Source organism: Buteo buteo, chromosome 4 (genome assembly GCF_964188355.1).
Source record: "Buteo buteo chromosome 4, bButBut1.hap1.1, whole genome shotgun sequence".
NCBI lineage: Eukaryota > Metazoa > Chordata > Aves > Accipitriformes > Accipitridae > Buteo > Buteo buteo.
This window is the reverse complement of record NC_134174.1, coordinates 4,262,279-4,286,090: the sequence shown is the minus strand read 5'-3', so window position 1 is coordinate 4,286,090 and position 23,812 is coordinate 4,262,279. Positions and strand designations below refer to the sequence as shown.

At 50.1% G+C, this 23,812-nt stretch overlaps 1 protein-coding gene across 4 annotated transcripts; it reads right to left on the bottom strand.

Annotated features, from left to right (window-relative positions):
• Window positions 1–377: 377 nt before the first annotated feature.
• PFKFB3 (6-phosphofructo-2-kinase/fructose-2,6-biphosphatase 3) lies at window positions 378–22,910 on the bottom strand. 4 transcript variants are annotated; one of them, XM_075024611.1, is made up of 16 exons: window positions 22,258–22,910; window positions 17,000–17,125; window positions 16,578–16,674; window positions 15,995–16,061; window positions 15,766–15,840; window positions 15,402–15,458; window positions 13,464–13,588; window positions 12,507–12,714; window positions 11,500–11,646; window positions 11,025–11,129; window positions 9,872–10,001; window positions 9,601–9,663; window positions 9,378–9,442; window positions 7,664–7,834; window positions 6,469–6,491; window positions 378–3,476 (listed from the first exon to the last, which is right to left on the bottom strand). In XM_075024611.1, exons 1-16 carry the CDS (start codon window positions 22,334–22,336, stop codon window positions 3,470–3,472), a joined length of 1,545 nt encoding a protein of 514 aa, XP_074880712.1. In that variant the 5' UTR covers window positions 22,337–22,910; the 3' UTR covers window positions 378–3,469. The 4 variants fall into 4 exon arrangements, with proteins under 4 accessions (XP_074880712.1, XP_074880711.1, XP_074880713.1 ...); XM_075024613.1 differs by lacking the exon at window positions 378–3,476 and adding an exon at window positions 3,493–4,527 and having other exon boundaries at window positions 22,258–22,539; XM_075024610.1 differs by lacking the exon at window positions 6,469–6,491.
• Window positions 22,911–23,812: the final 902 nt, after the last annotated feature.

Genomic DNA, 23,812 nt, shown 5'->3' with positions numbered 1-23,812 from the left:
AACACTTGCTCTAAGTAGGTGTCAACACTTGGTTGGAGGAACAACAGCCTCAACTCCACTGATAATCATGGAATCATTTAGGTTGGAAAAGACTTTTAAGGTCATCGAGTCCAACCATCAAATGATGAGCTCTTTAGTCACCATACCAGAAACCTTAAAATCGCTGTAAAGTGGTCAGAAAAAAAAAAAGGATCAAGCCATAGGATCCAAATGGTTTCTCTCAGAGATGATCCTCAGAAAATCCACCGTGGGGTCAGGAACACATGTGCAAGGCAGGACAGCATGGCACGTGGTGACCCTTGGGGCCACCGAGCCACAAGTGAGACAGGCCTGAGAGTATAACACCTAACGCAAGGAAGAACCAGGTCACGTCTGTATTTCAACAAGATATTTTATTGGTCCAGCAACTGCAAAATATACAAATTTCTGAAAGGCATACCCTGTTTTTAAGCTGGCACAGCTTTATATCAGGCAATTATTCCAGACGTATATACATAACAGTTAACATACCACAAATCAAAAAAAAAAAATCCCAAGTAACTACCCTTCTCTCCAAGCTTTGCAGTATACATTAAATAAATAGACCGCTTTGCTATCAAAAAAAATAAAAAAATAAATTCAAGTATCACAAAGGAAAACAAAACCAGAAAAAAAAAAAGGGGTGGGGAAGAAATCATTGGTGTGGTTTGACAAGTCCCCTCTCCCCACCCGCCTTGGCTGCAGCATCGCTACCTGGTCCTTGGCTGTTAACCAAAACCGATGGGCAGCGAGTTTCTGGGGCAGCATGATGGCACGGGGCTGACACCACCCCACCTACTGCCAACCCCTCCAGCACGAGAGGACTTCTCTGCTGCTCACAGACCAATTTTTCCCTTGCTGGAAAAAAATACCAGGTTCAAATGTCATTTTTTGTAGACCTACCAAGACCTCTGTTAGTCCCAAAGGAAGAAAGTTTAGGGTCATTAAGTTTTTTGCGGCTTGCTCTTTTTTTTTAATATATATATTTTTATTTATATATATACACACACACACACAAATACACACCAAAACATCTGCAGAATTACATGTGTACCGGATTGATCACGGGGCAGTCAGACGTCATGTTTACATTTGCCAGCTTATCTTTTCGTAGCAGGAGGAGAAAGATAAAACTCCCCAGGAAGGAGGCTGAAAAGACAAGTGACTCGCCTTCCCAAAACATTCATTTTTCTCAAAGTCAGAGAAACCGAAAGGGCAGATGTCAACTGTGTGCACAGGGAGAAGCCTGCTTTTAGTGCGGTTATTAAAAAAAAAAAAAAAAGAAAAAAAAGGGGGGGGGGCAGTGTTCTTTATTTCATCTGTACAGGAATATAATACACATATGCACAAGCTCACACAGGCAGGGCACTGCCGAGACCGTCTCCCCCAGTCGGATACGGACCGAGCTCGGTCCCGGCCCCCTCCCGCCGTCGGTGCCGCTCCGAGCACGCGCTTTGGCTGCACGAGGCTGAAGCGCTAGGCACTGTGGTTCACCTTTTCCCAAAGGAAAAACAGACCAAACCCCCCAAAAAACATACACACGAAAAAAATTAAAAATAAAAATAAAATTAAAAAAAAAAAAAAGAAAAATCGTCATTTCTCCCCAAACCTCTCTGCTCCCATCTGTAGGGATGATGTTTCTTACACAAGGGGTTGGGAAAGCCATGGGAAGGATGAAACCAAAGGGCTGCCCATCTCCAATCCCCCAGCCCAGCACTGCAGGAGAGCTTGGCTGCCTTCACCTCCTGCCTCCAGCTCAGCCATGCAGCCAAAAAAGCATGAGATGGGGATGAAGGTGATGCTGCACGTAGGAGTGGGAAGGAAAAAAAAAAAAAAAAAAAAAAAATCACAACCCAAAACCCTAAAAAAACAACCCCCCAAAACAACCATATTCGAAATCCACAGACTTTTGCACAAAGCAATAGTGGTTAATTGCCATTTTTAACCACTGTCTCGCAGCCTAGGACAGGCTGCCAAGAAGGGATCTTGCATTATCAAACCACTGGGAGTTCGCTGATGGCGGCGTCTCAGTCAGGACTTCGCCCCTTTCTCCCTCCACATACACACCTCGAACACCATAACTACTATTTTTTTTGTAGTCCCAGCTTTCCAGCATGCAAAACAAAAAGAAAAAAAAAAAAAAGTTGCCTGTATTCAGGCTTCCCCTGTTAAGGGGCACGACTCAAAAAAAAAAAGTTATGATCCTGCCACAAATAAAGTGCAAAAACCAAGCGGTTTCTAGATATACACATATACGCACACATGTATGTGTGCATGTATATATATTAAATTAAAAAAAAAAAAAGAGAACACAGACAAAATTGTCCCTTCTTGTGGCTTTTTGCAGCCACACAGGGACTTCTGCATTCCGGCCAGACCTCTGGCCACCTCCACGAGACCTGTGTGTCTGCAAAACCCACCCAGCTCAGCCCATCCACCCGTTAGACAATCCTGGGACGATGCAGGGATTCAACCCCCCCCACCAAACTCTCCGCTTTCCTCCAAGCCAGAGGAAAGGGGAGATGAAGTACTGGCACAGCACCTCAACCGGTGCTCAGTCTCCCCAAAAATCGACACGTGCCCGAACTCGGACCATCCCCGGGTGCTCGCCGAGATGAAAGCATCACCCGAGCCAGCATCAGCGTGGGTCCCTCTACACTACAGGCAGCTCACAACCAGTTTTAGAAGCAGATCAACATTCTCTGCAAACACCTTTAAGGTGTATTGATTTAAAAAAAAAAAAAAAAAAAGAAAAAAAAAAAGAATGTTTTGGGGTGTTGTTTTTTTTTTTGTTAAACCCGGCAGTTCTTGCTGTGGAAGACTTCACACAACTGCCTTCCTGGTGCTCACAGGCCTGGGTGAGCCGGGCTTGGGTGTGCAACAGGTTGTAGCGTGGGTAAAGGACTGCAGCACAGCACAGTAGAGGCTTTCTTGAAAAGTAATTAATAATAATAATTAAAAAAAAAAAATATGCAAAACCCCTTCACTCCCCACCCCTTTCCCCTATTTCTCTGCTAACCCTGCACCATCCACATATATACACCCCGCCCAGAGACGGATGGGTACCAATCGTCTATACAAAAGGAGATCAAAACCACTGACAGAAGAAAATTAAACTCCTGTGCGCTAGAAGCACTTTACAGCTTGCTACGATTTAACAGGACGCCAGAGAGGAGAGCAAATGCTGCAGCCTAAAGAGCTGGTGGTGACCCTGGGGAGCTTGGCTCCTCTCCTCCGCTCTCCTGCATCTCTCCCCCCCTTCAGCAGAGCGGTTTGCAGATGAACGGGCGCGGGTAGAAACAGCCGAGGGTCGACCTCACCGCAGACGGAGGAGACCGGTTGATAAGCAAGCTTCGGAAATGGTGATGGGATGGGAAGCTGGCGTCGCCGGTGACGTCGCTGGTGGCCTCGCGACAGCGCCAACAGAGTCACAACGGCTTCTGCGAGTTGTTCATGTTCTGCAATGAGAGGGGAAGGACCGGGGTTGGGGGTCACGCTTGGGTCGGACCCCATCCCGGCAGCATCTTCTATGAGCACGTCAACAAGGGGAATAACAGAAAGCCACAGCACGGGTCACTACGAAAGCATCCACCACAGAGGAGAGGACACTGTCCGCTCAAGGAGGCAGGTGGGGGGGGATGCGCTGACTTGGTACCCACATCCCTCCCCTCCAGCATCACCTGGCTTTAACTACAGGGCGGGAATTTGGCAGAGATGTCCCTAAAAACTGAGCTAAAAACCAAGACAACCCTCCCACCCCACCTGGTCTGCACTTCTGAAGCTGCTCTTTGGTCCGTGCAAGACAAGGTGACAGGGGACCACAGTGTTGATTCAAGGAGCCCAATTAAACCCTTCTCTCTTGCTCTTCTTGAGTGTCCCCCACCCGCCTACCAAGGAGGTCACTGTTTGTCCATCCTTGGCACTGCCAAGAAGACGCAGCTCATGCCGCCCGCGCCAAGGAGTCACCATGGGGACCAGCCGCTGGCAGGAGTGCCTGCTCCCCCGATGACACCCCATGAGGTTTCATGGGCCCTGGAGCTGCTTTCGGACACAGCCCTGGTACAGGGTGATGACAACGGGCACCCACCAGCGCGTGGGGAGGACCACAAAACCAGAGACAACCAGCTAAACACAAGCAGGACCAGCCCCAAGGGTGGTGGCTGGAGGAGAGCATCCGCTAGAGGAGGAACCCAAGGGAAGATGATCACAACAAGAACATTGGCCAATTCACAAAACTACACGAAACGAGGTGGGGGAAAAAAGGACTAGGAAACAGCTAGGAAGGTTTCTCGACTTTTTTGTTTGTTTCGGTTATTTGTTTTTACTACCTAAACTGCCTCTTACAATCACCAAGAATCCTGGCCAGGCTACGAGGCAGAGCAGGCTGAGCCGTTCTCTCTGTTATCTAAGGAGACAGGAGGAGGGTTAGGAAACGCCACATGCACCACAGCCATTTACCTTGGAAATATTAGTAAAGAGAAAACTTTGAGAAAGTGACAAACGGGTCGTCTTTAAGCATGAAAAGTGAAGGGGAAGAAGAAGGGAGGGGATCAGGTTGTTGTTAAAAAGTGCACTTTGGATCACAAACCAAGCAAAACGAAACGAAATCATCGCGCCAGGTACTCCCACGACCCCAAACCAGCTCGATCCCACAGCCAGGAGGACTCTGAGGTACACAGCCATGACCCCAGCCTCTCCACATGTCCCCTGGTCCTCCTGGATGGTGGTCAAGACCCCAACAGCGAGGGCTGACACAACAAAGCCCCCACTGCCAACCAGGTCCCATGGTGCCAATTAGGAAAGAGGCACCTTCCACCTCCCCTGACCCCATACGGGTTGTGGTGGGACACAGCGAGGGACCAAACGCACGCACGTACGAGACAACAGCCTCCAAGAGAGGTGACAGCAGTTGGAGTGCCACCAAGCCTTTGCTTTGGGGTGTCTTCGTGGCTGCCTCAAAAGCAGGCTTGCAGTCCCACACTAGTAGGTGGAGGCAGGCTCCCTTCAGCTGGAGATCTTAAATGTGATGCTGCCAGCCTACACCTGGGATGGGTAACCATCACCGCCTGCTCCAGCAGAGCTCCTGATCTAGCAAAATCTGAGGCAGCCATCTCCCAAACTCAACACTGGAGCGCGTTTTCAGTGTCCCAGCCAGCACTGAGGCATGCAGTGCTTTTTATTACAACATGGATGGGAAAAAGCTGGATGGAGGGATGGACAAAGAAACAAGAATGCTCTCAAAGCAACCCAAGATGACCAGGCACTTCATCAGGGGCTTTTATGCCCATGAGTAGCAAGGGAAAGAGCATAGACATGCAGGCCATGCTGAGCAACTCAACCGCTACATTAGCCCAGGACCATGAGTGTGATGATCTTCCCCAACCCATCCAGCAAAGCCAAATCTGACCTTCCTAACTTCCCTTTTTTCAAAAGCGTTGACTCTAAAAGGGGAAGAAACGTGAGTTTCGCCAGCTGTGACATGCAAGCAGGACTGAGTTCTGGCCTGGCCATTTTATAGGAAATCCTTCCATCTTCAGCCCACAAAATGAACCAGGACAGGGATGCACATAGGCTGATTGCCTATAGGCTGTCTAGTCTCCCTGGTCTTTGAGAAGACATTTGAGCACAGCTCAATGACCGCTGCTTTCAACTCAATGACGTAGCACGAATTAAGTCCAAAGGCTTCACTTTTATCCAGAAGCTGTCCTGTCCCTATTACACAAGGATCTAACAGCACTAAGCCAAACTGTCAAAGCCTTGATTATTCACAATTAGTGCATTAAATGCTCAAGGCATCTTGCTTTCCGAATAGAGGGAGAGGAGGACAATATCCTTGCACCTACTCTGCCCAGAACATCTAGGCAGGCTGTTCCCAACATGCAGGTTTGCAAAACTGCAGATGCCAGGACCCAGGATCAGTCTGGCTCCAGAAAACACACTCCTGCTCCCACGCAGGCAATAAAACCCTGTTGGGGGCTGAGGTCAGAACCTTCTTGGATATCTCTCTGGTGCTATCACTCATAGACATAAACTGGGAGCCCTCGGGAAGGACAGACCACCTGGGTCTATCACCTACAGCACAATGTGCTATCAGAGAGGACAGAACTCCAGGTAAACCCAACAGCATCTCCCATCCTGTGACTGTCCAAGGAGGAGGCAAGGAATTTTGACATCACCAATAGAGGGCAAGTGATAATTTGCTTCATTTCTCAACAAAATTGGGACATTTAATCAAGCTAGGATACTTAGGCGTTGGACAAAGCAGCAGCATCCATAGTCTCCTCTTTACCCTTCCTAAGATGCATGCAAATCCCCCCCACACAGAGAAATATCACCTCCAAGAAGTCCACGCCCCGGCCGGGTTTCACAGCAGCAACAAAACAACCGGTGGGATGGCAAGAGACATGGAAAGGGGGTGAAAGGAGGAATAAGACACAAGAAGGTACTTACAGGCATGCCTTCCCTAGTAAAGGCTGCAGAGAGACAGAGAGAACGGAGAGAGAGGTGTCAGTAACGCCGCGCGAGACCGGGCAGAGGACACTGGACGGCAGCGAGGGGCACCCGAACAGCGAGAGCTTCCAAACCCGAAGCCGGTAACGGGTTTGTTACAAGACTCAACCAGCCCAAGCGGAGCCCCGAAAACCGAGAGACCAAGTTGTCCCACTCGGTCCTTGCTGGGGTGGGAAGGCTCATGCGAAGCGGGCACCAAGCAGAGCAGTCGGACGAGCACGGCACCCTTCCTAACCTGCCCGGGACCTGGCCAAGGAGGGACCAGAGGACACCAGACAACACAGACAACGCGAAGAGGGGCTGGGCGAGACAGCGCGATCCAACAGGCAGCTGGTGGCAAGGGCAGCATGGCGAAGGGGCTCCTATATATATATATATATATACATATACTACTTCTCCGGTACCACCCCAGCTCCTTAATGAGCACAGGAAGGGGGGTTTTGTTCCCGAAGAAGCGTGCGGCAAGCGAGGTCTCTCTTTCTACATCCCTTCATCGGTGGGTGAAAGAGGAGAGGACACATGAGCATCACGGCAGCTACCCACAGGTTCTCACCCAGAGCTGCAGAAGGCAGCCGGGTTCACCGTGCCAAGAGGCTTCTACCCATCTTTTGGTCCATTTTGCCTATTGCTCCAGGAAGGAGGAGACCTCTCCAGCCAAAGATAAGTCTTGGCAGCTCCTTCCCGAGGGAAGCACAAGAACATTTGCTTTATTGCAATGCCGGGGTCTACATCGGAGCCGAGCGCATCCAGAGGGAAGGCACGAGCCCTTTGGTCCTGCCCGCTCTAGAGATGCGGCTCCTCAGGAGGTTGACACCACGATGCCAGATGGCGAAGGCACTAAATTAATGCAGCCTAGAGCTCTGAGGGGGGTGGGTTATGATGCTCTCAAAACCCGAGAGAGGATCGACAGCGACCCTTCGCCGGGTGCTCCCGAAACCAACCCAAGGCAGGGAGGGACAGCAGCCGTGGGAGAAAGATGCATCTCAGAGACAGCAGCACAGGTTGCGACAAGTGCAAGCCGTTCCCCAGCTTCAGGAGCGACAGGAGGACGACAAACAATAAAACAACAGGAATAACAACAAAAAAAAACAAAGGAAAAAAAAAAAAAAAAAAAAAAAAAAAGAGTTCAACTAACTTGTCCCGGTAGCTGCGTGGGCACTTCCTGAGGAACACAGCCTGGCAGGGCGGAAGAAACAGCCACATGCTCCTCAAAGCTGTTGATGCGAGGTTTTTTGGTGGGCTCTGGGCTTGCTAGAGGGGTAACGCTATTACGTCTCATGAGCGGGTTAGGTCCCTTCTTTGCTTCCTAAATTAAAGTGAGACAAAGACAAAAAAAGTAAATAAAAAAAATAAAATAAAGGGAAGAAGGCGACAGTTATAAAGGAAAAAAAAAAAAGAAGCAGGTTCTTTTGTTTTTTTTTCTTAAAGCGGCCTCTGCTTTTCCCCCACAATCACTGTCAACGTGCAAAGGATGCATTGAAAGGCTCTGGACACCGAAAAAAAACCCAGACGCAAAACGTTCAAGAACTCAGCATGATTTCCTAAGAAGGGGAAGGGGCGGGGTGAAGAAAAAAAAAAGACCCTGCACTCAGAAACGAGACAAACTTTCTCCTCACCTGAGCCTCTGCTCACAAAAAAAAAAAAGTAAATACAGATTGCTAAAAAAACCCCCTAGCAGTAATCAAAAGACATGACTTTGCACGACAGAGATTGGCGCCCATCGGTCTCCTCCTCGAAGCCGGTCCCTCCAGCCCAGGGAGAGATGTGAAAGCAAGAAGAGGGAAGATGAGCCAGCCCGGGCTGATGATAAGATTTGGGAAGTGGGGGCAGAGCAGCCAGCGAGGGTCGGAACCACGGCAAGCTCCAACTCAAGCGAGGCGGGATGGAGGGGCAGCGCCCGCGCAGCCGAGCAGAGGGACCCAAGCGCTTCGCACGCGTCTCGCTCCGTCCTACCCGCGGCCCCCCTGCCATCCCCAGCGAGGGTGCTGGAGGAGGACATCGATGGTCCCCACGGCGGGGGGAAGGACCGGATCCCCCCACCCCGTTACGGCCGCGGGGAGGGAGAGGCGGCTCAGATGCTGCCGCCTGCTGAGGTCGGGAAGCGAAGGAAAAGGAGATGGGGGGCCAAAAGGGGATGGTTCCGACCGTCCAACATCCAGTTGGGCTCCATCACCGCTAAGTGCAAGTTGGAAAGGTCCCAGAGGCTGGGACGTGGGTGCTGCCAGGGTCCCTGGGGTCCCCTTTGGGTGGCCGCCCAGCCCCGACACCAAGCTGGTGTCCTCCTGCTCTGGCCTCCGAGCTCCCGGTGGAGCACATGGCAGATGGACCTGACCTTATAGGAGTTTTCCTCTACGTGAGGGGTCTCCTCCCTGCAGCACCCCACCGCCACCCCCCCACCCTACAGAACGGCACTCTGGTAGCCCCACAGAGCGGTGGGCATGCCAGGAAAAAAACCCACAAAGGCAGATGTTGGGCAAAGTGTTGAGCCTGGGCTCTGCCAGCCAGCTGGGAGATCTGGGAGAAGTCACCTTCTCCATCTGTGGCTCCGTTCCCCGCTCGGGCAAGTGGATGACTGCACAGGTGAAAGTCAAAGACCAGGGAGGAACTTGCCCTGGGCAAACACATTGGGAAGCAGGCACATGCAACAGTCCTTTTCCCTTGGAAAACCCTCAACCGGCTACGTCTTTGCAGAGCAAGAACCCATCTGATGCTCCAGTCCTCCAGCAGCGCTTCCGAGCATCCAACTGAGCCATCTCCCCATGCCCACCCCGGGCGTCCTCGCTGCCGGCAGACCGTAGGGGAAAGGAGGGGGACACCAAGGGACAGCTCTGAGGAGAAGGAACACTCACCTCTGGCCGTTCCCTGTGGGTGTTAACGGCTTCGATGTTCAGCGAGATGGACTCCACCCGGCAGCCTGCAGAAGGGAGCACAAGGAGACAGAGCGGCCATCAGCAAACCCAACGAGCCCAGGATGCCACCCCAGACCCCTGCTCTTCTCCCACAGGCAGCGTGGAATCAGGAGGAGGTACAAGTCAAACCCCTTGGCATGTTTAGTAGAAAGGTCCCACTTACCATAGGCCACCGGGGTCAGCTTCAACACTGTGTGAAGGGGACATTTCAGGTAGGGCATTTCATCTGCAGAGAAAGCAAAGCAGGAGGGTTATCCCATCCCCTCTCCAAAAGCAGGCTCAGACATCTTCCTCAACAGCCAAAGCCATCCCACATCAGAGATGTATGCTCCAGGCCCCGCATGGCCCCGAAAACAACTCTCATCTCCCCAGAGCTCTGCCTATCATCCCTCCTCCAGCAGGATCAATCCCCTTCCAAGGGACGGGGAGCCCACCTGCGCTCTTGTCAAGGAAGTACGCCAGGAGACAGCGCATGACAGCCTGGTGACAGATCACAAGGACGTTCTCTTGTCTCTCCAGCTCCATGATGACCGGCTCTAGGCGCTGCACCAGATCTTGGTAGGACTGAGACAGAAGAAGGCAAAGGAGATACAGCATAGAATCAAGGAAACAAGGACCTCATAAGAAATGATGGTCGTTGTCTTTGTCCATCTATTGATTTCATGCCTCTAATTAAATTAAACCAACATAATTACTGCTAAAAACAAGAGAAGTTCAACAAATCCTCATCTTCAGGCTAGCCTAGAACATACCTACTTCTTCTGGTCAGAGGACAAAGTAGCCATTCACATCTCAGTTACAGTCCTGGAGAGTTTATTAAGGTAAGCAACAACTGCGGAGCAGCTTTGAGCATAGTGTCTCCCTATCATTTTGAAATTTGATTTTCTATAGGATTTCTAAGTTCGGAAAAGTCTGGAGCATCCTGAAAATCTCCAGGGTTTTGAATGACTTCATAAAGAACCATGACAGGCAGCCAGAAGGAACTCCAGACACCCAGCGTCAGTGTCAGACATCACTGAACATTCTCCTGTTAGACACGCTGTCATTGGGATGTCTCCAAAGATTTACTGTTCCCAAATATCTATGGACGTGACTTAACTTGGGGACAAAAAGCTCAATTCACAACCTAAAGTATCATCCAGAACTGATGTCAATTCCCACCTCAGCGTGTCACACCCCAAAGCAGATCACATTCCCCATGCCAGGAACAGAGATACCAACATCAACCCAAGAAGTAGAAATCCCTTCTTTGGTGAAATGAAAAGGAAATCGGGGCAGCACCACACTTTGAGTGGACGTAACGGAGGATGTTGGACTAGAAACCTCCAGAGCCCCATTCTTCTAGTTTGCTATCAAGTCAGTGGGACTGTTTATTAAGTGATACGTTTCTTAATAAGATCTTCATGCACCACAATTTCACAAGAGCTCAATACAAAAGGTAAACGGGAGCCCTGACCCTTCTTGATTCCAGTTTCTTGGAGCACTTGCTGCTCCCCTGCTCCAAGTGTAGAGGACAGCATGAAGACAAGAAGGCCATGTTTAAAGTAAGAGTCACGTCTCTGAAGGTATGTGTCCTCGCAGACCTACCTCCCCAGAAGGATAGCGGTAGTAATATTTATCCTGATCACGTAACGCAAATTCCTCTGGATGCTGCTCCCTGATTTCTTCATACGACATTTCTTCACACACACCCTGTCAGAACAGGACATCCACCAGTTTACTGGACGTGCTTAAAAAGCATGAGCACACCCAACAGGCAAAACCGTCTCCAAAGCAATTGTCTATAACCTTTTGAGTGGTCAGCTACAGGGCATTTCCAAGCAAAAATCATTTTAATCTACTCACTCAAGTCAACATCTTGACACATCTGCACAGGGTAATGATAAGATCAGAAGCCACGTTGTGAATACTGCAGCAGAAAAAGTACCCTTTGCTACAGAAGGAAGATGTCCCCACAGAAGGTGAGATTTAGGCAAAAGTGAAAAGACCGGTGCTATCACCCTCTCTACCAAGCAGCAACCGGCATAACCTAGCTGTTCCTACTGCAATCAAAGATACTTACAGCATCTATTTCATTGAGTGCTTTCCACTGCTCGTAGGGCAGTTGGAGAGCTTCTGCCGTTTGGATCGTCCTCTTTAGTTGGCTGGTCCAGACTTTGAGGTCCTTCAGGTTCTGCTCCTCAACAAACTTGTTCAGTGCCAGTGCAAACTGTGGGCCATAAAAAAGAGGTTGATTCCTGATCCACAGCTTCCCAGTAAGCTGCCTTGTTCCCTGCTTCCCAGTAAATGTTGCCTTGTCCAGGTCCTTCTCCAGGACCTCTTTTGCCTTCCATAGGCAGACATACTAGCCTTCTGCTCTGAGGTGAAGAGCAGCTTCACATGCGTTCATCCCCAAAAGCTACGATGGGTACGAGAACAGAGAAAACAGCAGAGGAGAAAGCGGCAACCTAACGCCATCAAGGAACAACATCAGCACCCAAGAAAAAGCACCACAACCTGGGCTCTCCTACAATGCTACGGAAGAACCCTGGCCACCCCTAACCACAGCTCTGCTTATTTGTCGTAGAACTAAATCGATGTATCCTGTAGTCCTTAATAATAGTCACATGACTCCATTTGGACTTCAGAATCATCTGGCAAGCCGAAATAGCTCTTAACCCTCCCTGAAGCAGTGCGCTTGACCATGTCTTTGGAGAATCAAGCAGCGGGCAATCTGAAAGCACCCTCGGAGTTGGCTATCCCTACCAAAGGTGGCAGCAGTCCTTGTACATCTCGCCTGGCTTGTGCAAGGTCTGAACCAACCCGATGAAGATACTCATACCTTTCTCTCCTAGAGATTTCTGCAGTCCAACCTCTGTTAACCCCTAACTACATGCAAGCCTACACGCAATGTTGATGGCTGGAAAGTCTTGTTTTGAGGCCGTGCCCGAGCCCAAATTTAACCAGCCCTATAGATGGATCCTCTGAGCAACCCAGCTGTCATCAGATATGCACTTAACCCAATGTATGGCATCTGCTACAGCCGAATCACCCCTAGAAGCCATAGGGGAATATTCCCTTCCCCCTTACCTTCTTGCCCCTGTTGGAGAGGCCCGAGTCACCTCCAATCTTCCCCTTGAGGTTGGACTCGCACTCGCCATGCCGACAGAGATAAATGGTGCGGGGCTGGACATGAATGTTCATCAGGTAGTAAACGATCCTGCTCTGGATGTGATCCTGAACCCTGTTGACCAGGAATCGCCGCCCAACATCGATGACTTTGATGAGAGAAAGCTCCCTAGGAAAAGCACAGCAAGGATAAGGGGGTTGCCAGTGTGGAAAGCAGAAAGAAAGAAAAGCCATCCTTGAAAAACAGCCTTGTGAGGTATCTCAGTCAACATAATCAGCCAGCTAAAAGGATTTCCTGCAGGCTATTTTCAACAGGAAGCCAACAGGTAACGGCGATTCATGAAGAGCTAAGTAACACCAGTGTAATCGCCATTCCTCCTTGCAGCAGTAAAGAGGATTAAACAAGACTAGCAGGGAGCACGTTCCTCTCCAGGACAGGGCTCAGCAGGACCAGGATTATCCAGACAGGGCACACAGACGTATTTGTGAGCAGTGGAAAGGCTGGGAGGTGCCTGCATAGTCATGCAAGACAGCAAAGGTCTTCCCAGGGCACACAACTAGGTGGAAACCACAGGGCTTGCTCAACCTTGTGGTTTGAGCCTGTTCAAGCAGTCCCTTCCTTTAACTGACAAAAGCATCTCAGAAGCACTCAAACCTTTGTATTTAGACCCACAGAACCAGCGTATCTCAGCCCAGAAGAGCCTGGGAAGGTTTCAGTGCCCGGCTCCCTGGCACAGGGCTGGGGAAAACCAGCATTTTCAAGGAAGACAATGAATTCATGATGAGGCTTGGCCATACATTGTTCTAGAGCAGTCACATATTTGAAGACAAAGTGAGATACAGCTCCATACTTCATTAGTCTTCTCCTGGGAGAATAAAGGCATTGAAGCCAGTTCAGAAGTCAGCAAAGTTTCCTACCGGTCATAGTCATCAGGGTCGAGCGGCTGGTAGCTGGCTTGGTAACAATTGATCCTCTTCATGAAGTCCTCCATGGCATCGGTCGAATTACAGTCCCGGTAATCAGGGCTGGACAATTTTACTTCCTGCGACAGGGGAAAAAACATACCGCAAGGAAAGGTTAGGAAGCTTTCCAAGCCAGAACATGCTGACCTCAAATTTCAAAGTCCTGCCAAGATCCATCTATCAGCTGAACCACTTTATAGTCGTCACTTATATCATATGACAGAAAAGAAGCAAACTAGGCCCAAAACCAAGCACAAGGTGAGAAAATCAGGTATAAACAATTGCATGACCGGTATAAATGCGTATCAGTCCACTCAATTTCTCCCAAGAGTTGGGGTAGCACCTCACCACCCAATACAGTGGGAAAACTGAGCTTTCTTATGGCAAAAGAAAAGCATCAGGTTTAAGCAATTCAAGCTGAGAATGGAAAGTGCATGTGCTTAGACAATATGCTTATCCCGGGCCTTTTGAGCGAATAAAGATCCCAGGAGTTAGGGGTCGACCTGGCTGTCTGCAGGATAACAACATTCAACCTCTCTCTCTACATTATTTGCTACAATCTACTGGGCTGCAAGATGCTAGAAACAGGCGATGTGAATATCCAGAACTCTCATGGACTAAGCTTTGCCTGAACTACTCTAACAGGCTATTTTTCCTGAAGATTTGGGTTTCAGCAGCAGCATTACACATTAGTAAGTTCACAAACAATCCTGAAATCAACAGGATAACACAACCAAGCGACACGCGGCAGCACCCCAGCCCCGCAGCGTATTTTCCGCGCTGATCCCAGCACTAAGAGCACCATTCATCCGCAGCGCCTTGCAGAGCAAAAACCTACACTCAGCTAGTAATTCATTTTTCTCTCCCTTCAATCATTAGTTTCCAAAGAAAGGGATTAAATCCTCCAAAAAAATCCAGCTTCAGGGTGTTGCAAAGGAAAAAAAAAAAAAGGATGGAAAAAAAAAAAAGATGAAGCAAACTGAGCATTTTTATTAGCATCATGGAAAAGGCTGTGTGCAACCTCCCAAAAAGCTGGTCACTGGCCACAGGACACCAGCTCCCAGCAGGAGCAAAAGCCACGCTCTAGCCCCAACCCCAGCACCCTTTGTGGAGCCCACCCCAGGGGCAGAACAAAACCCTTCTCACAGACTTTGGGTGTCCTCCGATGCATTCCCAGGCACCTTAAAATGGCTCACAAAGTTCAGATGTACAACTGGAGATAAAGCTGGAGCAGAGTCCAGTGGAGGAAAGGACACTTCATTCAAGTTAATCATGCCTAGGTAGACCAATTAACGTCTACCTGCCCTAGCCAAGCCTAATGGACAAAGGAGTTCTGCTGGTGGTGGTGGGAAATCAAAGATCCAGCAGCTCCAAAGGAGGTGGGAAGCAATGTTTTATGCTCCTCTCCCAGCCCAGACTTCAGCTAGTGGCAAGAAACCTCTAAGCTGAGCTGTTATTCTTCTCAAAGCAGATCCCAGTAGATTTTGGGAAGCTGCATGGGGCCAAAGACACCAAGTCTGACTGCTCTCTGATGGGATTTAAACCTCTAACCACATCCACCACTTCCAAAAAGTGGGACTTTGGTGGAGGTCACCAAAGCATCCTGAATACATTTCTGTCCTCGATATCAAGTTAGACGTCAACAGAAATGCAGAGAGCATGGAAGGGAACTGGGGAAAGGCTGCAACAATTTTTATTTTTATTACTTCCAGGTGGCCTTGGGTCCCGGGAGACAAAAGCTCCTTTCTCATTCCAGGGCAAATAGATCATAAAAAGATAAAAACCTCCTAATCCTCAACCAACTTCGGCAAGATGTTCAGACAAGAAACCGGCCGGGTGCAAGTGGGAAATCCTACACAAGGGAAAACAAAAACAAGACACTTCCATGCTTACCATAACGTTGCTGGCAACTACCGTGGGATCATTGCAGACAGATTCAATGAAGAACACCTGCGAAGCAAAGCAAAGCTCAACTGAAAGCCACTAAAAAGGTTTGTAACATTCAACCAGCTCCTTGCTCAACCCAACCTCCTCCCTGCTTGACCAGAGAGCTCTCCCTCTGCCCCACTCCCATCTTTTCCTTCTCCAGGGCTCGGTACTGGGAATGAGGGAAGAGTTTCACGTTTTTAATCAAACCCAGCAGTGAAATCTCCCTTACACAGTAGCATCATGAGGACAACGTGTTAGTGAAAGAAGATACACCAACAGTACGTTAACATGGACTATGCAATACAGGCAGCAGCCCGATGGTACCAACCTTGAACCCATTTTCTTTGGCAAAGTTTAGGATCATCCCTCTCCTCTCCCGCGTGGTATTAGTGGCATCGAATACCTTTAAAAGCAAAGATTTTGATTAGAACCAAGAGTGCCTGGTTTCCCAGTGAGCCCTTGCTGAGAGAAGGAACCACGGAGCAAACTGCACAGGGCACAGCGCCTTCGGGACCAGGACTGCTGCCAAACCCCGCGGAGCACAACTCTGAGCTTACCGCAATCTGGCCAGCCTCCTCCGTCAGGTACAGCTTGACATCCCTCAAGGCAGCCAAGGCACATTGCCTGCAAAAGAGGCGAGACACCCATGGTCCTGATGTCCTTAGAGATGCTTGCAGCAGCCAGCGCACGGACCTCCACAAAGGCAGGCAGGCTTTGTGGCTCCTCCTCACCATCTCCCCCCCCTCCCAGGGACGTTTAGGAAAGACACAAAAAAAACCCACAAGAGCCACATGTGTTGAGCAGCGTGCTGGTCTTCACAGCAGAGGCAATGGGAGATGAAGAAGCAATGGTCAAACCTCATGGCAGACCTCATACCCTACGTTGCTGAGCCTGAAGGTGAATTTAGGGCACCGCTGATGGAGGATGCGTCGGTGACCCTGAAGCTACCAAGCCCGTACAGCTTTTCAGCTCTTGGAACTCAAGTCAGGCACTCCTCGGACAAGCAGGGAAAACTCAAGCTAGAGCCCAGTTTTTCTGTTCATCACCCCCCAAACAAGCTGGGTAACCATGCTGCCAGCCATGGGCTTCGCCACCCATTTGGGACCCCAGTGCGAGCATGGACACGGTGCCCACACTTACCTCCTGACTTTCATGGCCTCCTCGTTGTCGGGGCGGAAGAAGTCATAGGAGCTGTAATGCTTCACCGCTTCGCGGCGATACTCTCCCACGTTGAAAACTGTGGGAAAGGCAAAGACCGTCAAAACCAGGAGCGGGCGTCAGCACAGCTCGACTCGGCTGTGCAGTTTCTGCAGATAACGCTTTCTAGCAATGGGCCAAGAAGTGACATCTTTAGAGGAAAAGGCTCAAGGGACATCCCTTGGCCTTCAAAATCAAAGAGAACATGGGCTGCAGCAGAAGCAATGGGAGGAGATGGATATTTGGCCCATGGGATCTCGGAAAGATCCCCCCACTATCTCCCACCCCCCAAGGCACTGAGCTCCTGGAGCAACTCCCAAGGACCAGACCTCATGCTTTCCCCAGACAGCCAGCGAGAGCCTCACCTTTTGTTGGGACACCAATCCAGTTGAGGTAGCGAGTCAGCTTCTTGGAAATGTAGGTCTTCCCGCGGGCTGGGAGGCCAACCATCACTATCACGGTGGGGGAATTGGCAAGCTGCGGCCCACAGGCTACGAGAAGGAGGAGAAAGAACAACATGAGCTGCCATGAATCCTCCAGCTCATCTTGCATCAACCCTACAAAGCACTTGCTCTTCACCCAGCCTTCCCCCAAGTCCTTCAGCAGCAAGAGGAAACACAAAGCCTCTGCTCCCCGTTCACCACCGTCATCTCTGCAGTATCTCCTATGCATCCCTCTCATGACCCTGGAAAACCAAAACCGTGAGCAGGTGAATCCAGTGACTCATTTTTGCGATGGGATCTGCTGAAGGAGCATACGTCAGAGCAGGGTGCATAGCGGCCGGCTCCATGGCTGCCCATCGGTGAGACGCAACTGCCCCAGCTAAGCCATGCTGACCCAAATTCACCCTGGTGCCACCCAAACCAGGAGACCGGAGTCACAGCCCGACAGCCACGGCAAGGAGAACATCCTGACGGCTACAAAGTGGGCAAAGAACCAGCAGCTGCCCCAGGCTCCCTGCAGGACCTCTGTGCCTCAGTTTCCCCATTTGGGAGGAAAAAAAAAAAAATATCAAGGCAAACACAACGTCCCATTCCCACAGTTCAGCCAATTCTGTGAAAAACTAGAGAATGGCCAAGGGTTTTGGTCCAGTCCCCACAGCAGCACACTTCAGACACGGCCGCTGTGCTGAAATCCCAGGTCTGCACCAAGATCTTGACCCACAGAGAACACCTTCCAAAAACTTCTGCTAGCTTTTTTAGCTGATACACATGCAAACGCAACCAACTAACTGGTTTTTCTGAAGACAAGCAGGGCATGAGGACTACAGAACAACTGGCATTTAAAAGCAGGTAAGTGACTTATTCCTTTTTCCTCATAAACCTGTTTTAAGCTGGCTTTTTTGTTGTTGTTGTAAAGAGGGTCCATGTCAAACAGCTGGAAATAAATCCAGAGGCATTACTTCGTGATGACTTGGCAAGCGAAGAGAAACTCCTCTCCAATTCACCCTAACGGCATGGCCAAAATGCAGACAAATCAGCTGTCAGGCCGCCCAGGTGAATCACTTCTTCCCCCCATAAATCCTTTAGAAAGTAAATTCCTGGTTCGGTTTGGAGGAAATTGCTGAGGTTGCAAGAGTGGGAATGCAGTTTGGGCATTTTTTTAGTCTTTCACAGCCCGGTCCCAGCACGACGGGATGCGTCTGGACTACCCGGATCGCACGCCCCGTGGACCACGTAAGGCGGCAGCATCCCTCTCCCGTGGCAGCATCCCTGCTCCTCTCCAGGGTTTGCCCTGCAGAATTCCTTCTCACATGGTGCTGCACACCCGAAAAGGCCAAGGCACAAAGCCAAGCCCTTTAAATAAAGGCAAGGAAGATCTTAACGATGCCTAATGGAATTTGGATTAGCCAGCTGCCTTTCATGCAGGCATGACACACCAAGAGCCCTCCCGGCGAAGGCAGGATAGGCGAGACCCTCCGGGGGATTTTCTCACCCACCCTTCAATCTGTCTGGTGAGCCTGGAGACCTCATGGGAAAGGAATGCAGGGAGTGAGTGGCTGGTGGCAGAGCCATAAAAACGCAGCTTAATTACGGTCTGGGTGGAGAACTCTGCCTGTCCCAGCTGCCCGCAGGTGGGCAGAGCAGATTTTGGGGATGGAGACCGGGGAGGTGGGTTGGGGTAGAGTTTTCTCAGTGGATATCTGGGAAAGGCAAACAAAGTGAGAGGTATTCAGAGAGCATGCAGAGCACACGCGATTTCCCTTCCCCTTCTGAGAAAAAAAATAATAATCCAGCAGCTAAAAGAACCAAACTAAAGCCACAAGAAAGAGTTACGGCGCTGGTACCCAGAAGGGCAGAGAAGAGCTACCCATCTTGCCAAAGCAGACTCAGCAGGCAAGAGATGAGAAAACCATCTTAAAAGAGGTTTTCTTTTTTTTTTTTTTTTCCCCCCTAAATATTCCACATTCCTCAGGCTGGAGCTGCCCTCATACTCGCTCCCTTTGTGTGACCTGCATCCCCGGTGCCGCGTTTCAAAAGCCCAGGCCAGCTTCCACTGGTTTCGGCAGCAAGCGCCGATTTTGCATGCTGGGGTACCAAGGGAGCTGTGCAACGTATCCAGAAAAAATATTTTTTTCCTCTCTAACAGTCTCACATCCTTAACCAACCTACGGGTGCAAGTCCTGTTTTGCACAAAAACCAACCACTTATTAGAAAAAGGGAGGGGGGAAGAATAATACCTGAATAAAGAAACTCCTCCTTTCCCTACCTGCCAGCGGGCAAAGGATCTCAAAGAGCAGAGCCAAGAGGATTTGGGACGAAAAGGTGTTGCAGGAGTTAAACACCTGTATTTGAGGAATCTCCCCCCAAATTCAGTTTGCTGCCAAAGGAGAGATCCAGGTTCCCCTTGGACCATGAAAAAGCATCTGTTTTACAGACCTGGGAAGCACCTCCCAAAACACCCAGGCATGAAGCATGCAGCTTTTTATCAGGAACCTGAGCCCAAACCCAGCTAAATCACAAAAGCCTCCGGGAAACTTTGCATCAGGGATGTAACAGAAACCAGTGTTTTGCTCGGTGCTTCACAAAGACCTAATTCATCATTTCCTTTCACCGCTGCTGGAAAGCTATCAGGGATTTCAATGCATATTTATTACTCGTTATCGACATCTATGCAGGTAAGTCAAGGTCAGGGATGACTTTTGAAAAGCTCAGTCAGGATATTGAGAAGTATATTGTCACTTGTGCCTTCTATCTGCTAGAAAGCTGGTGTCGGTGCGCTCTCATGCTTCACCGGAGTGGGTGGAAGGAAGCAAAAAAAAAAAAAAAAAAAAGAAAAGGAAGGAAATTTGCTTCTATAAAAGGTTCGATAAAATAGCTACCTCCCCATTTCAGGCATTTTTACTGTCTTTTCGCAAGAAGCATTCCCCCGCGCCTCCCCCGAGCCCACGCCACGCGTTCTACGTTAGCCCTACGTTCCCCCTTTTCCAGCTTCTTCCCGTTGCAACTCCCCGACGCCTTCGCGGATGCTCCGAGCACGCGTTTCTGCGCCGCACACGCGCGCGCAACTGGTATCGCCCTGCCGACGCGCCAGCGGTGGTTCTATTGCTTTTATTTTCCCCATCCCCTCGTCCGCCGAGCCGGAGCGATGGGAGGAAAGAAAAGCAGCGGCAGCCCCTTTCCTCTTCCAGCATCCCCCACCGGAGCCCCCTCCCCTCGCCTGGCTCTGCCCATCCAGCCGCCTGCGACGACTTGACTTTCCCAGCCCCTACGTGAGAGACGTGCAGCTTGACAGCAATTTAATGGATCGCCGTCAAAAGGCCAGATGAAGGCATCACTTCGCATCCATTCCAGTGGACGGGGAAGCGGACAATCGGACTAATTATTTCACACGCGAGGAGCGGCCGGGCGGGAGCTTTCCGAGGATGCTCCCAGGGATGCTCCCGCTCCCTCCTCCCCTCCGGGGACCGCGTCGGCCTCGTGTCTCTCTCATACCTCCCTTCCCACCCGGCTTTGTGGCTCTGCTCTTTGTTGCTACCGAGGAATTAATAGCACCTCGAGTTTAAAATAGGCACCTTGGGTTTAAAGAAAAAAAAAAGACCTAAAAAAGACCAATAACGCTCTTATAGAGCGCAGTGAGCACTGCCCAACATGGCTCGTTCCCACCCTGAGAGAAAATAATTAGAAGCCACATCACGGTATTAATGAGCCCCTCGGTGCCTTAATATATTACAGTATGTTAGTTTTCTACTCTGCCAAGGAGGGAATTCTCTCCTCTGAGAAACCAGTTGACTAAAGTGGCAAAAGACACAGGGAGGCTCCGCGTACACGAGGGATTTCTTTCAAAGGTGTCGGCCCTCGAGACAAATCAAACCGAACGGATACATCTGCAAAGCATTAAGCCAGGAGACATTTTACCCCGCTAAAAGCAAAGCCCCATGGCAACCCAGATGTGCAGCCTGTTGCTGAAAGCCATTTCCTCAGCAGCTTCTGCTGCAGAACTGCCCTTGCCAAGCGCAGGCTGCATGTGCAGACATCTGCTATAGGGCTCAGACATCCCTTGCCGCATGCCTGACCCATAGCCATGGGGCAACAACACGTGGCAAAGCCATAGGATATTGTATTATTATTATTATTTTTTAAAAGGGGGAACTTTCCGGCCAAGGGAAATCAACATCCAAAGCGACTTTAAAAACGCCTGCTCAAGAAAAGCATCGGAAAGACTGATTCACCCAACTGCCCAAGCCACTTCCATCCTTTGCCAGGCTGCGAAGTGCCACCTCCTCCGTCCTGGCTTTCCGCAGCCCCGGATCTGCGGATTCCTGCGACGCTTATTTAGAGTTACGCGGAGTTGCACAACTGGCAGGTTGTCAGTTTAGCTGTTGGGCGAGTTAAAAGAGCTGTCTCTCGAGCTTTAGTATTGTATTATGATTCATGATTTGTTTTATAGTAACACCGGGATGACCCAAGTGGTTTTTTTTTTTTAGTTTGTTTTTTTTTTTAAGCACGGAGGTTGGTTTTAAACACTCGGGATGCTTTCTGAGCTTTGAAAGGAAGGGAAGCCACTGCAGAAGTTTCAGCAGTAATTTTTGCCCTCCCCTCCACCTGCCTCCTATCTCATCCCAAGCACAGCACAGGGGTAAAGTGGTAAAGTGCAAAAACCTGGTGGTTTTTTCCTCCCCCCAAATCCACTGCCCTAATCCTAATCTGCTCCCCCCACCCCCAAAAAAAAATAAAATTAATAAATCACTAATAAATCTCAGAGCCAAGTACCAGACACCCTGGAAATCCCAGCTGAGCTGGTACCTGGGTGTTGAGCTTAGATTCCCTTTTAATCCCAGGGCTGGAGGTGGCGGCGGCGGCGGGGGGGGGGGGGCTGGAAATTGGGCCACGCGTGTCCCAGCTCCTCTGAGAGCACCGGGAAGCTGCCATGTGATGGTCGCACCTTCCTCCGGCTCCCACGGGTGGAAGCGAGTCACGGGATGGCAGCGGGTGGGATGCGGACACGGGAATGATGCTGGAAGGAGGCAAAGGCGGAGGAAGGAGTGGGGGGGGAAACAAGGAATGCTGCATGGATATTTGGGGAAAAGGGTGTTGCGGAGTCCCCACGCACACTCAGGGAGAAGGGGGGCTGTTCCCCACCCCAGCCCACCCCGCGGGGATGCTGCGGTGCCCGTACTCACAGCGGCGGGGCAGTGCCGGGCGGTTGTCATTGGGAAGCCAAATCTTCTGGATGCGGCTTTGCGTCAGCTCCATGGGCATTTTTAAAACAAAGGTCTTTTTGCGCTCCGCGTCCACCTTGGGGCGTTTGCGGGGGAGGGAGGGAGGAGAAGAAAAGAAGAGGAAGGAGGGGGAAAAAAAAAAAAAAAAGCAATAAAAAAATAAAGGGGGGTTTGTTGCGGTCGTCGCTTCGGGGGGTGGTTTAGGGCAAAGCGGCTGCGGCGCTGTCGGATGCTTCTCGGAGGCGCGTTAAGGCTTTACGGCGGAGGAGGGGGAGGAGGAGGAGGAGGAGGAAGAGGAGGGACGGGGCTTCAGGGCACAAAGCCGGCAGGAACGGCACAAATACCGCCGCTGCCTGCTCGGAGAGAGCGAGTCCTGCCGGTTAATTTTGCTGTAAATCAGGATGCAGAAAAAAAACCCAAAAATTAAAAATTAAAAAATACTTTAAAAAAATTTTTTTTTTCCCTTTGAATTTGCAAAAATAATTTAAAAAAAAAAGGAGGAAAATCCCAACGCTAGGCAGCCGGGGAAGGGCTGGCCCTACGGCTGCTGCTTTTTTTCCCCCCCGCCTTCCTCCGCTCCGCTCGCAATGAGCCGGCAGCGGCGGCGGCCGCCTATTTCTAGCCGGGCAGGCCGGGCGGAGGAGGAGGAGGAGGAGGAGGAAGAGGGCGGAGAGACCAAGGGGGGGGTTGTCGGGGCTCGGCCCACGCTGCCGCCTGCCGCCGGCCCCCCGCACTGCAGCGGGGACAAAGGAGGAGCCGGGGAGGCTTTTGTTCTCTGAAGGGGGGGGGGACACACGCACAGCGACCATCACCGTGTCTTCGGGCCTGCGCCTCGGGGATGCGGGGGGGGAGTGCGGGAGGGCCCCGGGGTGGAAAGAATCAAGTGGAACGCGTTGGGAATGAAAAGGTACAGATGGGGGAGATGAGGTGAGAAACGGGGGGAAAAGGGGGAAAAGGGGGAAAAGAGGGAAAGTGGGGAAAAGAGGGGGAAATGGTGAAAAGAGGAAAAAAGGTGAAAAGAGGGGAAAGTGGGGAAAAGAGGGGAAAGTGGTGAAAAGAGGGAAAATAGTGAAAAGAGGGGGAAAGGTGAAAAGAGGAAAAAAGGTGAAAAGAGGGAAAATGGTGAAAAGAGGGAAAATGGTGAAAGCGGTAAAAATGGTAAAAAGAGTAAAAATAGTGAAAGCGGTAAAAATGGTAAAAAGAGTAAAAATAGTGAAAGAGGTAAAAACGGTAAAAAGAGTAAAATAGTGAAAGCGGTAAAAATTATTAAAAAAGCGGTAAAAATGATAGAAATGATAAAAAAAAGTGGTAAAAATGATAGCAATGATAAAAAAGTGGTAAAAATGATAGACAAAAAAGTGGTAGAAATGATGGAGATGATAAAAAAGTGGAAAAAATGGTGAAGATAAAAATAACAAAAATGAAACCAAAAGAAAATAAAAAAGAATTAAAGAAAAAAGCCCCCAAAATGAAAAAAAAAAAACCCACAAATAAAAGAAAACACAATAAAGAAAAA

What these genes read in the sequence shown, in the direction of transcription:
- PFKFB3 (XM_075024613.1), bottom strand. Translation starts at nt 22,336, where the DNA reads ATGCCCATGGAGCTGACGCAAAGCCGCATCCAGAAGATTTGGCTTCCC. An exon ending in TCTCCAACAGGGGCAAGAAG is followed by an intron (nt 11,647 to 12,506) that starts GTAAGGGGGAAG and finishes TATGGCCCACAG; the next exon opens with TTTGCACTGGCACTGAACAA. An exon ending in CTTCCTTGACAAGAGCGCAG is followed by an intron (nt 9,664 to 9,871) that starts GTGGGCTCCCCG and finishes CTTTCTCTGCAG; the next exon opens with ATGAAATGCCCTACCTGAAA.